Raw genomic sequence first — 17,292 nt, forward strand, 5'->3', positions numbered from 1 at the left:
CCTTTCTTTCCCACCTCCCTCTCTTCCTCTGCCCCCCTTCCCTTCTCACCAATAAGCTTGCTTTTATATTAAGCCTGTTCCATGGCTTACCATGGCTTGATTGCTCAGGGGACACCTTGGCCCCTCCCCTCCGCCCCTCCCCACTCTCCCCTTCCCCCCTCCCCAGCACCCCCTTCCCCACCACACAAACACACACACACACACACACACACACACACACACATTATGGTAGTTTGAATAAAAATGCCCCCCTTAGGCCCATGCGGAGTATCCCTATTGAGATGTGGCCTTGTTGAAGTAGGTGTGGCTTTGTTGGGGGTATTCCACCAGGAGGTGGGCTTTGGGTTCTCAGAAACTCAAGCCTTGTCAGTGTGTCACAATCACTATTGATCAAGATGTAGAACTGTCGATCAAAGGTAGAACTCTCAGCTACCTCTCCAGCACCATGTCTGCCTGAATGCTGCCACACTTCCCACCATGATGATAATGGACTAAAATTCTGAAACTGTAAGCCAGCCCCAATCAAACATTTTTCTTTATAAGAGTGGCCTTGGCCATGGTGTCTCTTCACAGCAATAGAAACCCCAAGACAGATAGACAGACAGGCAGACACACACACACACACACACACACACACACTTAAATAAAAAGGGGGGGAGGAGGGAGAGAGAGAAAATTACGTATGGCCCTAGTACCTCCTAGCTCTAAAATTCAAAGTATACATTATGAGTCATCTATTTACCAATAGCCTTTTATTTGGTATTTAACTCAGTCCTGAAATAATGTTAACAGGGAGGATGAGCTACTTTCATTGAGATGCATGACATGGAACTAACTTTGAATTGTGTGTGTGTGTGTGTGTGTGTTTTGTTTGTTTGTTTGTTTGTTGTATTAAGACAGGGCTTCTCTGTGCAGCCCTGGCTGACCTAGAACTTACTCTGTAGATCAAGCTGCCTTCAAACTCACAGAGAGCCCTCTGCCTCTGCCTCTGCCTCAGCAGTACTGGGATTAAAGGTGTGTCCACCATTGCCCAGCCCTTTTAATCATTTTAATGAATGGGTTTCACTGTTGCCTTAAGAACTTCTTAAAGTAGATAAACTGTTTAAAAAGCGAGCGTGTTGGTACATGCCTGTAATTCCAGTTCTTTGGAGGCAGAGGTTAGAAGTTGTGGAGTTCGAGACCAGTCTGGCAAGACAGACGTCCCAAATAAGTATTTGTTGTTGTTGTTGTTTTGTTTTGTTTTGTTTTTTGAGTCAGGGTTTCTCTGTATAGCCCTTGCTGTCCTGGAACTCACTTAGACCAGGCTGGCCTCGAACTCAGAAATCTGCCTGCCTCTGCCTCCCGAGTGCTGGGATTAAAGGCATGTGCCACCATGCCTGGCTTCCAAATAAGTATTTCTACACTTCCCTTCTCTCCTAAAAAAAGCTTGAGTATAGCAAGAACCCAATGGATTATGTTGTTGACAGAGCCAGTGCTAGGAATATTGATTGAAATCTGATTGGTTTGCTTTTTGAAGATGAGTTTTAGACTAAACAGTGACTTCACATTTAGAATGCTAGAGCTAGAAAGGAGACCACATTGTTTAGTTCAATCCCAGACTCTCTACGTTGGGATTTCTAGGAGCAAGATACATGGATAGATAGGAATCCAGCGTTCTGAGGTTAGGATGCATGGGCCCATGTGTCCTCTGATTCACATCAAAGGACATGCTATTGCTCTATGGGTAAGTCAGCTGGGCCTGGAGAGTGAAGTGACTGTCATGTGAATTGGTGACAGGCAAGATGAAGGGCACAGCACTTGGTCTTAACAAATTAACTGTCTCTGCAGGGGACGGGAAGAGCAAGACAGGTGCTGGCTAATTAGTAGCTGTTCACACTGCGACGCAGGAAATGGGTGCTGAGTAGTAGGGAAAATCCAAAGTATAAGATTTACCTCAAATACTAGCTGTAAGTATTGCAGCTCTAAAGAAAAAGGCTTCTCCTACAGCAGTTCTTTTAGCTGCCTGGAAAGTTTCCCCAGTGCAAGGGTTACAGCTCTGCTCCAGAAGGGGATAGTTCCCCAGTCAAAGTGTTTTGCCAAAGCTCTGCTCTGGCCAAAATGTTACAGCTCTGAGGGGGAAAGGTATCCTGACAGTTGGGAATACCACAGAGTCACACCGCACAACAGACTTCACACAGTAAATTTCTTGGAAGGTGGGAACTCAGGAGGGCAGCTGCCTCTGCTCCAGTGAGAAGCAGCAAAGAACTGGGCAGAATGCATGGTATATATAGGGTTTCTAGGGGGTAGGTGGGATTTCCAGAGTGGCCGGAGACTCAGGGATTGGTGGGATTTCTTTTTCTTGTAGGGAGGGGCTTGAACACTCTCCAGCTACACTGGTACAACCACTAGTGACATCTGCAGAGCAGGGGCCTGGCCACTTGTGTGCCTTGAGGGTTTATAACGTTTACAAAGTAGACTTGTACAAAGGGCGTCCAGGCACCAACAGCCTTCCCTGCCCGAGACTAGCCAACACTAGCAACATTCCTCTTCCACCTGTTGTGGGCTGCTATTTTGACAGTTCCTATGCTCATGATATCTTACTGCAGCCCACCTCATCCTCTCTTCTTATTAAAAAAACACATCACATTTCCCTAAATGTCTGATCATTTTCTCAACTAACTCTGTATTCGGAGATCTACTTCTTTGTAATGAGCTCTATTTGAAAACAGAATCGTATCAACCTTTCCGTGTACGCTGATGATAGAAGAATATTATATTCAACCATTGGAGGATAGAAAGAATGCTGTGCTCAGAAATGGAGCCAACTAACCATGATAATATCTGATAGATGTGAGGGCTTTGGAATCAGAATAACAAAGTTGCTAATATACAGCCTAGAGAAAATTGTGGACCAGTCTTAGTTCCGTTTTCTCATCTATAATGGAGCTGGGTGTGTGGTGTACATCTTTAATCGCACTCCAGAGAAGGATCTCTGTCAGTTTTAGGCCAATGATACATGCTAAGATCCTGTCTTTTGAGGAAAAAAAAAAAAAGATATAATAATAATCTTATGATGGTGCAAGTCTGTAGGAGGTAGAGGCAGGAAAGACATCCTCTGGTACAGAGTGAGTTCTAGACAAGTCTGGGATACATGAGTTACTGTCTATGCTTCATAGGTTGTAGTTCGGATTAACTTAAATTCCTATTAATGATCAGCATGCTGACCGACGGAGGCTCTAACAATTCCAATTCCTCTTTGGTCTAGGAAAGCAGATACTCAGCAGCGGCTGGGGCTTATAAGGACAACACTAGTAGAAACGGGTGTGCCAGGAAAATCTTTATTAAGTATCAAATCAATCTGGCTGTCTGATATGTCTGGAGACACCCCTGACACTGAATGCTCAGCCTTCCTTACACCGGATTAAACGTTTGGAGAAACTGAGAGCTACAACTCCCAGGGTGCACCACACCTTGACCCGCCCACAATGTTACGCCTCTCAATTCACCAACCTCCAATGGGCAGGCTTTCGGACTCAAACTACAAACCCCAGAAGGCCCTACACCAAGTGTAATATCATCCACAATTTATGACCGGGATCTGCGGCCGTATTGGCTGTTGGGAAATGTAGTTCGACGGTGGCCGAGCCATTCAATGCCAATGGCTCGCTCCAAGATGGGTGAAATTGTAGCGCTTGAATTCTAGTTCCTCTAACAGTCCACCCAGAAGCGAAAACTGCCTGGGCAAGGCTCTGAAAGACGCTTCTGGGCTAGGGCTGTTCTGCGAAGGAGCCTCACCTACTGGCCTCGCTAGGTAAGGAAGTGGGCTGCGAAGGAGGTAGCAGCATTGGAGTCGGACGAGACCAAATACGCCAGGAGGAGGGAGCAGTGGGGACGGGAAGATCCAAGTGGAAATGCTAGAGGCAAAGTGGGGCGGGGCGTCCCCTTTTCGCAGGCACCTAGGATGTGCCCTGGAAGGGAAGGGGAGCCCAGGTTTCAGCAAAGAGGAATGTCTACGTGGTGGTGTGCATTTGTGGTTTATGGTTTATTAGTTGGACCTCGCATTCCGTGGTCTCATCTCCTCAACTGGGTGGTCAGTCAGCATACTAGGCCTTGGTAGGTATAACCCTAGTTGAATACAAGGCTGAGAGTTTTAAATGCTGCTGGTTGGCAGGCTTGAGTGTAACATCTGTGAGAGGAGATGTTTTAGGGTGCTTTGTCTAAAGGGAGTCTTAGCAGGGGATAAAATTTAAGCCCTCTGAGGAGTCTAGAGCTTTCTTTGATGGCTGGCCGTGCTACTGGAATATTTCCTGTGTTACAAACATTATAATGTAAAAGTAACTTTTATCCTGTTGTTGTTGTCTGGAAGGTTCACTGCCTCCATCTGCTAACCTAGGCCTAGTCCTGGAAGCTTCTAGCCTCCTTATGTTCTTATCTGGGCCTAGAATGTTTTCAGCCCCTTGAGTCTTGCTGCTGAATAAGCTCACCCTTTTCCGTTCTTTTGAACTCTGGCTGGCCGGTTCAACTCAGCTGTTCCGGCTCAGACTTCTCTCCCCAGCTGACTGATTAAGTCTGGCTTTTCTCTCCGCCTCTGAATTGCTCTGTTTGGCCTCAAACTCTAGGAATCTTCTGGCTCCTTCTCATTGTCTTGCTCATTCTGTCTTTACCTGTGTCTGGCCTGTTCTTTCTTTAACCTGTCTCTGTAAAGCTCTCCCGGTAAAACTGCCTCCTTCTCCCTCCCTGCTGCTCTTCTCTTTCTCTCAACTCTACCATATCCTGTGCCTGTACTCTCTCCTCCTGCACTGTCTGTCTCCACCTTAAGTGGCTTCCTTTTCCTCATGAGAGTTGGGCATATCCTTTTCTGTCAAATCTTTCTGATTCTCGTCACTTTGTCAATTAGACATCACTTTCAAACATGGGTGCTTTCTTCTACAAACTAACTTTACCTTCATTGTTTGGAGTCAAAGGTGAGTCCTAAAGGCATGTCTGTATTCAGCCAGAGGGACTGTGTCAAGGGCTGGGCCAGATCCTAACTAGAAACTCAAGTTCAAATATACTGTAACATATATGGTAGAGCTATTTGGGTAAGGCTTAAGTCAGACCCAGCCAGAGAATTTGGTGTTCAGGCCCCTGCTTCTAGAGCATTGTAAAACTGGTTCAGCCTATAGGAAAATGCCTAGGATAAATGAAATCACAGTACAAAATAAAATGTATGATCTTACTCCGTAATGAATACCTGTGTTTTCCAAATGTGTGGCAAGAAAAATTCAGAACTGTGCTGTACGCTGAGTGGTGGTGATGTGTGTTGGTTGAGTTGAGCTTAACCCTTTATATCTTCTGTCCGAATTTGGTACAGTGACCCTTGTCCCCAATTCTCCCCTTTGTCCCCTTATTTTTCCAAGAGTCATTTTGCACTTGCATGTTGGAAGTCAGGCTCTAGGACCAGCTGCTCTAGCGTGCATTTGGCCACCTGCAGATTCAACAGAAATGTAATGAGGATGGAAGGCAAGGGGAGGATTTAGTGTACAGTCTCTATGACGCTCTTTCTCCTTCTTCCAGGTTGGAAACAGGCTATTGTAGCAAGCACGTTGGCAGGGTATGTAGCTGGTCGTTGCTCAGTCTATTTCTGCCCGATCCACTAGCCTTTCTAGTTTAAAATGGAGTCTTTGTCAATTCTAATGAAGTTAGGTTTCACTGTAAAACTTTCTTGGGATCTGCTAACTCTGGCTAGCAAATGAAAAGGGAAAAAATACCCCCGTGAAACACAATCAGTTTTGGATTTGCTCTTTGCTCTTTCTTAATTTCTTTCTTTCTTTCTTTCTTTCTTTCTTTCTTTCTTTCTTTCTTTTTTTTTTTGGTTTTTCGAGACAGGATTTCTCTGTATAGTCCTGGCTGTCCTGGAACGGAACTCACTTTGTAGACCAGGCTGGCCTTGAACTCAGAAATCTGCTTGCCTCTGCCTCCCGAGTGCTGGGATTAAAGGCGTGCACCACCACACCCGGCTTGTGCTTTCATTTTAATTATAAAAGAAATTTCAATTCATCCCTTAGTTATTTCTAATATGTTACCTGGAACAAAACCTTATTAATCAAGCATGGTGGACGTACATTTTATTTTTTGTCTTTTTTACCTTTCCCAGCTTTTACCAACTTCCCAACTAAAGGGTGACATCTCTGCATGAGCCTATCCTGTTAAAAATGTCCTTGCCACTTACAGAGGAGCAGAGGAAAAAGATTGAAGAGAATCGGCAAAAAGCTTTGGCCCGTCGAGCTGAGAAGTTGTCAGAACAGCCACAGAGCACAGCTTCAGGCTCCTCTGCTGCCGGCCCATCTCAGTCCAAGCAGGGCTCTCTCCTGAATCTCCTAGCGGAGCCTTCAAAGCCAGCGGGCCATGCCGCCATTTTCAAGCAACAGAATCTCAAGAATTCATTTCCTACTGATCAGAGGCCTCATAGTTCCTGCTGTTCTCAGCCCAGCCCAGCAGAGGAAGCAACAGGGCTATGGAAGGTCCAAGGAGAGATGTCCACAGCCTGCCCAAAGCCTAACCCAAGTCCTCCAGGAGTCTCTAACCCGCCACTTTTGGGTTATAAATCCAGCGAGGGTCAGCCCCAGGCAACCCAGGACACAAGAGCTTCCTCTTCTGGATCATTTCCCAGGGACCCCAAGTTAGAGGCCAAGGCAGTGAGACCTTCTACCTCTGGGCAGAGCATTTCGGACAGCTTTTATGCCTTAGGGGGAAAAACACCTAGGACAGAAGGGAGACCCCCAAGCACACTGCAAACCACACCCCAAAACACAAGCTTTCTACGGGGAGCATGCATAAGGACCGGGGATCGCTTCCGGGTAAAGATCGGCTACAACCCAGAGCTCATTGCCGTGTTTAAGTCTCTGCCCAGCAGGCACTATGGTAATGAGGCTCTTTCTTTTTTTCTATTTTTGGACTCTTCTAACAGCCCCTCATAAATATTAAGAGGGCACATTGGCACATTACATTTTTCTATTTTAGCTGGCTTCTCCCTTTGTAATAGACACTGTCTCAAACAGCTGTTAAACTTAGCTAGTACACGGCCAGAGAGAGAACATTCCAGTGTTTACTGAAGAGCCAGAGCCTCTGCCAGGTGCTGTGTGTATATTATAGCATTAGCACCTAAAAGCAATAATTTGAACTCCAAAAGACTTTTTTCCTCCTTTCAGTTTTAAAGTGCTGAGCCGGCTCAGCGCTTTAAAAAGATGAGTAATGTGTTGGTTGATCTGAAGGGAGTGCTGGGGTGTGGCTAGCTCTGCTGGTCCTCAGCGCTGCTCACTGCGTTACTCAACTACATGCAATTCAGAGGATCTGGGTTTCAGTTCTAACTGCCTCAGCCCACTTAATTCAATGACTTCTGTATTATATGAAACAAAAGAATTACCCGGGTTGGCTATTTGTCTCCTGTAGAGATTTTTTTTTTAAAGCCCTTGAGAGCCTGCCAGTCAGTGCTTTGGAATTTGGCCTCTGTCTGGTTGTCCAGGAAATAAGTTCTTAGAGAGTCTCAGACACCAAATGAAGACAAAAAGTGATCAGGCTTCTGTTTATTTCAGATTCCTTTACAAAGACGTGGGACTTCAGCATGAGCGACTACAGAGCCTTGAGTAAGTGGATGCGTTCTTTCACCTGCAGCGGAAAGTTAGCAAGAGTTGGCGCCTAGTGGCTCTGTTGAACTGGCGACCTCACTTCTCACGACCGTTTTATGAATGGGGACATGAAGTCTCAAATGAGTAACTAGCACAGAGAAGCACAGCTAATTAGTTATTCAGCTGCAGTTCAAACCAGAGTGCCTGTTTCCCCTGGGCTCTGGTAGATTCAGCAGGGACAGATAGCCATGTCAGGCCTTGCTCCCTAGGGAGATAGTTGTTTAACGTCTGACCCTGGGTAATGAACTCCAAAGTTCAGGGAGCGGGCAGGGCAGCATAGGGTATCACTCAGGCAGGTCCATCCATCTAGTCCTCATCAGCCCTGGTGCACCCCATCTTCTGAGTCTGTCCTGTGTCAGTGTTTCTGTCCCCTTGTCCTGTGCCCTGTTCTTGGTTCCCTTTTTTCCCGCACTCATTCCCAGCAGCTGCGTTTACTCCAACTCTGCTCCGCCCATTTCAGAAGTACATACTCGGGTCATTACTACGTCATAACTGCAATTTTGCTACCATTATGAATTGTAATGTAAATATCTGTGATTTCCGACGGTCTTAGGTGACCCTTGTGAAAGGATTGCTGAGGGTCATGACCTATAAATTGAGAACTTCTGGTCCATATCCTCAGACACCCCAAGCATTCAAGTGTCATCTTGTCTCTGCTTCTCTGTCTGTCTGTCTGTCTGTCTCTCTCTGTCTCTGTCTCCCTCTCTTTCTTTCCTTTTTCCTCCCCCCCCCCATACTATCCCCATCCTCCCCTCCCATCTCTCTACCCTCCCCTCCCTCTACCAGTCATCTTGGATTATTAAGGCCTACCCAAGTGATCTCATTTAACTTGAAAAGCTCTATCTTTGGGTCTTATTCCAAGGTACTGGAACTTACAACTCCCACATGGGGCTTTGAGGGGGCCCTAATTCAGCCCATGACACCTGCGGTGGCACCCTTTTCTTTAATGCAGTCATTGAGTATTAGAGGAGGCTCCAAGTGCCAGGTTAAAATTTCAGGTCTGACACCTGACACCTGTTATTGCTGGGCTTTGGAACCAGAGGGTTCCACTGGGCAGTTTCGTTGGCTGCGCCGTCTTTTGCCCGTGGTGCTTTGTGACTTGGATGACCTCTTTGAGTATATGGAGGTCTTGTTTGGCGTGATTACTTTTTTTGTACTTCCTCACCTACTTGTATTAGGCACAGAAGTTTCCGCATGACGTTTTAGATGAGGTTGACTGGAGTGTGCGGACTCTCTATACCCTGCCTTCCCCTGCAGCAACTTCAGATTTATAAATTGCCTTTCTGTTTTTAAGTTTCACACGGGTTTATCATTTTTGTGTCTTTTTTATGCTTTGTATTATAGATTATACTTTTTGAGGTTTTTGTTTGTTTTCCGTTTGTGTTTTGGTTTGTTGAGACAGGGTTTCTCTGTGTAGCCCTGGCTGCCCTGGAACTCACTCTGTGGACCAGGCTGGTCTGGAGATCCGCCTGCTTTTTGTGTCTGAAGTAGAGTGCTGGAATTAAAGGCATGTGCCACCATGCCACTACACCACCACTGCCTGGCTTTTGTTTTTGTTTTGTTTGTTTGTTTTAAGTACTGGGAATTAAACTCAAAGCCTTGTGCATGGTGAGCAAGTACTTGATCACCAACTCGAGTCCTTTGGCCCTTGAGAGCATTGTCACATAGCACTGTTGTCCTGGACAGCTCCGGCTTTAAATGTGTCTGGATTCTGCATTCCCGGCCTTTTCTTTCCCCACAGTGCTGGGACTGAGTGGAGGATCTCAGGTGAGCTCGGTCAGCACTTCAGTACTGAGCTACATCCCTAGCCTGGGTTTTGCTTTGTTCAACCCTACCCTGCACTTACCACACAATACACAGTGTACTAGTGCCCACAGTCTCTGGGCTCAGCCACTTCGGGCACTTCGTCCCCTTCTCTTCTCTGGTACTGAGTAGAGCAGTGCTATATTTGTATATAATTTGCACCCTGCCTTTCCCATAAACATTTCTATTTTAGTGAGAGCTGGCCGTTCTGTGTGATGAGTGTGTGGGTGCTAGCATCATAATGGACATCATGAACCTCAGATAGTTTGTATTATTGAACATAGTAAATATCATACTGTCTTTTCCAAAATTTCTTTCTCACAGAAAAAATAATTGCATAACATTGGTTGTATGAATACGGCAGGGTTGCCTAAGTCATTTTTTGCTGTTTAATTTGCTTCCCATTTCCTGGTTTTGCATCCATAAAGAATCCCCTGTATGTGCGGGTTTATGCCTATATTTTTAGTCCTGGGGAGTAGAATAATGATGACACCTCTTAAAACTCATGCCTGACTCTCCAGTTTTTTCCCAAAAGGTCTTATTCTCAGCTAGTAGTGTAAATGTCTGTCTGGATTTTATTGTTTTGTTTTGTTTTGTTTTTCTTTTTTCTTTTTTCTTTTTTTTTTTTTTTGTAATCTTGCAACACTAATGTAAAAACGTCTTTCCATTCCTGTGGTTACTTGTAAAGTTGGACATTTCGGTTTTCTAGTCGCTTTTCCTCCTGCTTCAAATTGGCTGCATCGCTGTCCTCTCACTTTGTCTTCTTCCTGTTTAAGTTCTCTGTATGTGTCTTGTCTTAGCAGTTTCTCCTTTCCAATCCTAGTCCTTGTTTTTATCAGTTTAGTTGTATGTTGTCAAGTCTGTGAAGCGCCTCCGTGAGAGGTGACAGTGATAGCCGGCTGGCCCTGTTTCTCATCTTGCTATCTAAGCAGCTGGTAGAGTAGCTGTGCTGGAGGTCGCATGGTGCTTTGTGGTGTGTTGGCTTCAGCAGGGTCTCAGGCAGGTCAGAGATTACATACAGCGTTTAACCTTTATCGCAAGCTACATCTTCCTGTTAATTTCTAATATCTGTTTTTCTAATTTAAAAATTTTTAAGGAAAAGAAATTGCTCACAAGTTCTCTGTCCCCCCCCCTCTCCTTTCCCTCCCTCCCTCCCTCCCTGTCTCTTTCTTTCTCCCTCTTTCCCCCCTCCCCCGTCAAGGGTCTTGCTATGTTGCCCAGGCTGGCGTCCAACTTCTGGGCTTAATTAAGCCCTTTGGCCTTCTGATTAGATGGAATTACAGGGTCATGTCACTGTGCCCAGGATGTTTGATAAATATTAAAATGCGCAAAGCCTCAGTTAGAGGATGCTCGTAAACCTTCCTTATCTACCTCATGGCCTTGAGCGCCCTGCCCTGCTTTCTTTCTGTCTGGCCTTTCTGAATGTCCTGGCTCAGGTGAAAGTCGTCTAGTGTCATGCGCCTTATCATGTCGGTCCTTTCCTCCTCTCCACAGTGAAGGCAGTCGAGCGACTCTCCACGGTCTCCCTGAAGCCACTGGACGAGGTTGGTGGCAGTGTCGGAGGACAGACCAGCCTTCCCTCAGCTCCATCCCTTACCTTTGTGACAGGGAAATGCATGCTCATCTCTCGAGTCCGCTTCGAGGTTGACATCAGCTATTCAGAGGTGGTGATTGGCCTGTTTAAACAGATGGAGTCCCGGAGTTACGGCAAGTGACCAATCTCTGTGCCGTCTGTGATGTCAGCATTATTTGTCTCTGTCTTGGAGTGTTCAGACTGACTTTCCCGATAGAGATAGAGCTATATCTACAGGACACTGACACCTCAGTTGTCACAGAGAGCGAACAAGTAGTGGCTGCTGTTTTATCTCTAAGCTTCCTAAAGAGAGCGCCCTAGCTTCCTTAATCGCCTGGTCAGTGCCGCCTTGACAAACGCAGGTGCGCTGCTTCCTGGGCTTTAGAGCCCATTCGTTTCTGTGTTAGCCTCAGAAGAGCCGTGAAGCAGAAGATGCCCTACAAAGAAATGCCTTTCTGTACCTCAAGACAGTGCTGTCAAATGCAAAGGAGGCAGGTTGTGAGTGTTTGCTTTGAGATGGTGGGGGCAGGGGAGTCATGTGTTTCTAATGAGGTCCCTGGCGGCGGCTGTGGTACCTGCCTCAGGACCACCACATCCATCACGAGAGCTTGCTGGAGGGTTCGTGTCGGTGGAACGCAAATGAGCGAGCGTGCGCTTCTCTCTTCTCATTGCAGATGTCAAGACCAGGAAGTGGAGCTTTCTCCTGGAAGAGCACAATAAACTAAGTGAGAAAGCCCACCTTTCTGCTTCCCTATCATGCTGTTATCTTGCCTTAGCTTGAAAATGGCTTTAAGAGAGGTTGCTCCTCTCTGCTGCGGTCATATCGGTGCCTTTGTGCTTGAGGGCAGAGCGACGGAATGAGCCTTGTCCAAGCCTGCTGGACCCAGTAGCTTTGTGAAAACCACTCAGACAGAGGGCTCTTCTCCACACGGGCAAGGGGGTGCTGTTGAAACTCCCAGGGCCTGGAAGCCTGCCTGTCATCATAGGCAGTTAAAGAGAAGAATATAGACTCGGGAAGTCAGAGGAGTGTCAGGGTCACACAGCTGCAGTAGAAGTCCCTTGAGACAGTCTCTCAGTTTGCGCCCGGCACCCGGTGACCTACAAGTAGGAGAGGGTTCTGGTTGGAGGTTGCGTCCTGGCTGCATCCTATCAAATGCAGAAGGCAAGACGTGATGGGTGAAGAATTTTAACAGGACTTAAGAGACTGACCAAGGGCATGGATGTGTGCACAGCTGCTGTGACCACAAAAGGGAAGTGGCTGGTTCCTTGTCATTTTTTTCCTCCTCATACTCTTCTTAGATTGACTAACATTCTAATGTGCCTGAGATAGTTGGTTGTGGTTCAGCCTGTTCTGGAACACTACTCTCCTCTAATATAAAGCAGTGGTGATTATTCACAGTTGTGTTCCCGTACCTGGTGCCCTATAGACTTACTGGTCAGCCCAGATAGTGGGAGGAGCTGCGTGTTGGTGGCAGTCACAGCAGTGAGCTGGCCAGCCTTGGGAAGGAGGAGCCAGCGGGTACTGTTGCACCAGGCTAGGGCTCTGAGGCATAGCTGTGCTGATTTCCATTCTGTCTTCTGACGTCCTGGGCAGTATCAGATAGTGGGTGGGTAGCTATTCGTGTCCCATTTATCCTTTCATTCAGAAGGGACATCTTTGGGCTGGAGATGATAGGGTGTTTGTTTGCCTAGCATGCAGAAGGCAATTATTTGATTCAGGGGGTGCCTGTTATCCCAGTACTCAGGAGGTAGAGGCAGGAGAACCAGAAGTTCAAGGTCATCCTTGGCTACCTGGCAAGTTTGAGGCCAGTTTGGGCTACCTAAGACCCTATTTAAATCCTGCCTGCCTCACTGGCAGAGTTAAATACAAAGGAAAAGCTTTTTGTTCCTTGAGCAAGGCCTTGCTACAGATTCTAGATTTAGAACTTTTATAGACTTTTCCTGGTGACATTGTCTCAGCAAGGAAACCTTTGCTTTCCTTCCTGGGGACATTTGGAGGCCACAGTGAAGTCAGTGGTGACAGAGTAAGATTTAAACCCCTGCTGCATCTGGAACCTGACCCATTAAGACATTCTTAAGCCAGCTCTGAGCACTGAGAGGCCGGCTGGAGAGGGCCCTGCTGAGAGAGCCTGGTTCCCACCGAGGCTCAGCCTCCATTAGTGTGTGGACCTGGGGAACCTGCTCCTTTCTTCTGACCTGGAGGTCCCCTTCCTCACGTGTGAAGTCAGGTTATTGACCTCAAACTAGCTGAGCACAGGCATCTAAAGCCACTTAAGGAATGGCAGTGAGGCCTGAACATGTCATCAAAGACATGATGAGAGAGCTCTCTCCTCTAGGAAGTGCCTCTCAGGGATTTCTCTGCCCACACGACTGGAGGCCTTCTGCCCACAGCGAAATTGGCATGAGGCCTTTTGTTTTCCCAGGCTGTCACAGTCCAGAAGGGTTCTCCGTGACGCTGTCTTGTCAGCTGCTGTTTGAAAACACGAGCATCCCTCGGCTGTGCGGCTAGCGCGTTCTGGCAGAGAGCTTTTTGTAGAAATAACTTCTGTATGACTCATGATGCCAGACAGCATGTGCCTGTCATCCGCCAGCGTCAAGGAATGGACACTAGACAGCGCTGAGGAGAAAGGGTGGGATTCTCAGAAGCACCCAGTGAGCTGAACTGGCAGCCTGAGCCTTTGGAGGCAGAGCCGCAGGAGATGGTGGCTTTGGGTTGAGAGTGTGGTGCTCATGGAGGCTGTGCTCCAGCCGCTCTCGGCCGCTCCCTCCCAGCGTGCCAGTTCTGAAGATGCTGCAACTGGGAGGAGAGTGGCTTCTGCCAAGGACACCGAGTGCTCAGTCTCCCAGCGCTTGGAGAAATTAGCACGTTCAGATTTAATTTAAGATAGAAAGTGGATTTCCACATCACTATGGAACAGCCTACTTTATATTGAAGCCATCAGCCTTATCTATTTCCTATTAATTTTGTTCATGGAAACTGCAGAAACAACTGGGGTGTATGTGTGTGTGTGTGTGTGTCTGTGTATGTACACATATATACATAAGTGTATATATGTATATATTTTTATTATATATACTGTGTTTGGGTGGAGAGGGCATAAACATACATGTGATCAGAGGACAAACTGGTCGTGAGTCAGACTTTTCTGCCATGTGGGTTCCAGGGATTGGATACAGGTTCCCAGGTTCTGTGGCAAGCACCTCTGCCTGCTGATCCATCTTTCTAGCACCTGGCACTCATATGTAGTGAAGGACAAAAAAAAAAAAAAAAAAAAAAAAGAATTTAAATAAACTAGAAATACCAGGCAGCAGAAGATAGCAGCAAATGGCACAACCATCTGTGGGCACATCAGTGTGCGCCCTGCTAGTCCAGGTAGTCCAGAACTTTTGGAATACCCTTAAGTATTAAGAAGCAGCTGATCATGACTGCCTCTATGTTAAAGAGAAGTATAAATTTACCAGTAAAAAATAAATTATACTGGTCTAGATAATACATTAGGCCTTTGGACCATGTAGTCCTTGTCCGAAATACTCTACTCTGTGGCATGGGTGTGTTGTTATAAAAAAAAAAGTTTATTAAAAATCACAAACCACTAACCTAGGCCTTTGCTCACTGACTCCTGCTTTAGAGACTAGGTCAGGAGCAGTCACCTTCAGGGTAATGAATACATTGTATTTCCTTTCTTTTACTTGTATATGTGTATGTGTGCAGGCATCCAGGTCCATGGCATATTTGTGGAGGTCAGAGGGAAACCTCAGGAGTCCCCATTTTCTAACTTTGATACCGGGTCTCCTTGTGCTTTCCTGCTGCGTACATGAAGCTGGTCTAGGAGCCCCTGGGAATTCTCCTGTGTTTGCCTCCCGTCTCCCTGGAGGAGCCCTGGGATTACAGAAAAACATGGGTTCTGGGGATTCAACCTCTGGTTCCATTTACACAGCAAGCTCTTCTACTCCCTGAGCCTTCGCTTTGCTTGTGTGCGTGCATGCACACACATACCCATTCCCAGTGACAGACCTGTTCCACTAGAGATGGCAGCCAAGATACCTTCTCAGGGGGAGATGGCTACTTTCATACGGAACAAGATTGGAAGTATGTGTTTTTCTTGGTCTGTGACCTGTGTGTGGATTCTGCTTTCTGATCTGGTTTGTTGGTGGCACTACTGTCAACCGCTCTAACCTGGGAACACCTAGGGGTTTCTCTTTGAAGAGCACAGTGTTTCTTCTGCCCCCTAAACATTTGCAACTGTCAGAATGAAACTAAGACCAGAATCACTGTATTGAAGACTTGCTTTTTTAGGGTCTTTCTGAGCTGATTTTTTTAATGGTATGCTATTTTAATTGATATGGGTCTTTGGATTTGAATGGAGCTATAAAGGAAAAAAACTTAGGTTGAAAAAAAATTGTAAGCATGGGATAGCTGTTTACAGTCTTATGTAGTTTGCCAAGCCGCTTTTCTGTGACTGAGTACCCTCACATCTGTAGGAATTGAGGACTAGAAAGAAGGGACACCGGTTGTTGTCTGTCACAGTGCTCAGCTAGCAGCATGTTCTGCATTTAACCCTTTTAATAAGATGGCATGTGGCAGTACACCTCTTACTGAATTCCTTTCCCTCTCTCCTTCCCCAGGTCTTCTAGACTTGAGCATTCTTGCTCATACACCCCTGTTTTTTCTTTCCAGTTGCAAGGTCACGTGAACTGAAGCAAGTTCAGCTGGACCCTCTGCCCAAGACAGTGACCCTGGCATTTGCATCTCAGATGGAAAAAACCTCTCCCAAACTGAAAGCAGATGTGCCAGAAGCTGACCTTTCCGGAGTGGATGCCAAGCTCGTGTCTAACCTCATGCCCTTTCAGAGGGAGGGAGTTAGGTAGATCTCTGACCTTCCACTTGCTGTCTCTCACTTGACCTCCCTTAGCACAGGTGGAGTTGCAGTGCGTCTATGAATACCTTGCATGTGTTTCCGAAGCATCTAGGCATTAGAGCCAGGTTGCTGTCACCAAAGCCCATTGTTACCATTGATGCCCAAGTCCATGAATTAGCCAGGACTGGCGCAGAAACCCAGTTCACATCAGCTGAAGTAAAGAGGTTTCTGGGTGCAGGAACAGAAGACCCAGGGCTTCCCAATAAACTCTCTGCTTTCTTCTTAGCTTGCACCTCAGCCTGTCTCAGCCAGGTGCTCTGTCCAGGGGCTTGTGGCTGGTGTCCCGCAGTTTGACAGCACAGACTAAGTGCTGTTTCTGTGCTGCAGAAAGGGGAGCTGCTGCTTGTGGCTACTGAGGGGACAAGGATACCCGTTGGCCCATGTGCTGCTGGCCTTGGCGTGCTGGCCTCTGGTCCCCAGAGGGCCGCTTGGTTGGTGCGTCCTGGGAAACCATTACAGAAAGGCCAAGGGCAGCTGAAGTCCTTCCAGGACCCGTAAGCTGATTAGAAAAGACTGCTTTCTGTTTTTTGCTGTCTAAGAAGGAAAGAAAAAGAACTGTTCACCAGCTCATTCCTAAGTTTCTGAGCCAGCAGCAACCTTTCACAAATTAGATAAAGAAGACTGGAGTTTGGAGCAGGGGACCAGATGTCTGGTGCGCAGTCGCTCGGTGATTCACCACCGCTTCTGCTCTCATTACTCCCCTCCCTTCGGTGAGATGATGGTCATAATGTTTAGGAAGATGTAGTGCTTCGTCCCCTGCTTCTCCCATTCTCTGGGGAAGGTAACATTTACTCCAGCCTCACAGTCTCGCTCGGGGTTGCATCAGGAGGCACAGCTCCTGAGTGAGAGAGCTGAGATCCCAATCCAGGCCTGTCTGGCTCCACAGCGGTAGGCTCTACCTTTAACTACAGACTGTTAGCAAGGCCCAGTGCACTTAAGCGCCTCAGGTGCACGGAGGCTGTCAGCCTTGGCTGAGACAAAGCCAGGTTCTCATCTTCTCCCCACCAGTCCTTTTGGCCAGCACTTCCAGTCACTGCTGGCTCCACCTGCTCCTCAGCCTGTATCGCGGTCTTCAGATGCTGTGTTTCCAACTCCAGACTCTTCTGTCTGTCCCGGGCACACTTCTCAGTGGAGATTAAACCCTTGGATGTGCACGTTGCCTCATGGGCTCCCTGCCCCCCTGTGCTCCTGGTCAGGCCAAGTTTTCCCAATGCAGTTTCACTCTTGTGGTCTGTTGTCTTCTCCGTCCTCCACCAGTGAACTCAAGTCTGTAACACCCCTGTCTGGCTCCCTCCTCCTCGAACCCTGTTCCCTAAATGGCTCCCGCCCTATCCTTTCTAGGAAAAGTCTC

The 17,292-nt window shown here is 47.1% G+C and overlaps 1 protein-coding gene across 4 annotated transcripts in view; it reads left to right on the forward strand.

The window, feature by feature from the left end:
• The window catches only part of Smarcal1 (SWI/SNF related, matrix associated, actin dependent regulator of chromatin, subfamily a like 1), a 91,488-nt gene that overhangs the window by 36,194 nt on the left and 38,002 nt on the right, over positions 1–17,292 (forward strand). Inside the window, exons 1-7 of one of the 4 annotated variants that reach the window (XM_029538670.1) lie at positions 3,634–3,790; positions 5,536–5,572; positions 6,116–6,882; positions 7,554–7,604; positions 10,944–11,156; positions 11,697–11,747; positions 15,701–15,887. In XM_029538670.1, coding sequence (XP_029394530.1) covers positions 6,174–6,882; positions 7,554–7,604; positions 10,944–11,156; positions 11,697–11,747; positions 15,701–15,887 — 1,211 coding nt within the window. In that variant the 5' untranslated portion in view covers positions 3,634–3,790; positions 5,536–5,572; positions 6,116–6,173. Of the gene's footprint in view, positions 1–3,604; positions 3,791–3,895; positions 4,093–5,535; positions 5,573–6,115; positions 6,883–7,553; positions 7,605–10,943; positions 11,157–11,696; positions 11,748–15,700; positions 15,888–17,292 lie in introns of those variants that run through there. The other 3 variants (XM_021197617.1, XM_021197618.2, XM_029538671.1) reach the window with 3 other exon arrangements.

The sequence above is a fragment of the Mus pahari genome, chromosome 5, assembly GCF_900095145.1.
Source record: "Mus pahari chromosome 5, PAHARI_EIJ_v1.1, whole genome shotgun sequence".
In the NCBI taxonomy this organism is placed as follows: domain Eukaryota; kingdom Metazoa; phylum Chordata; class Mammalia; order Rodentia; family Muridae; genus Mus; species Mus pahari.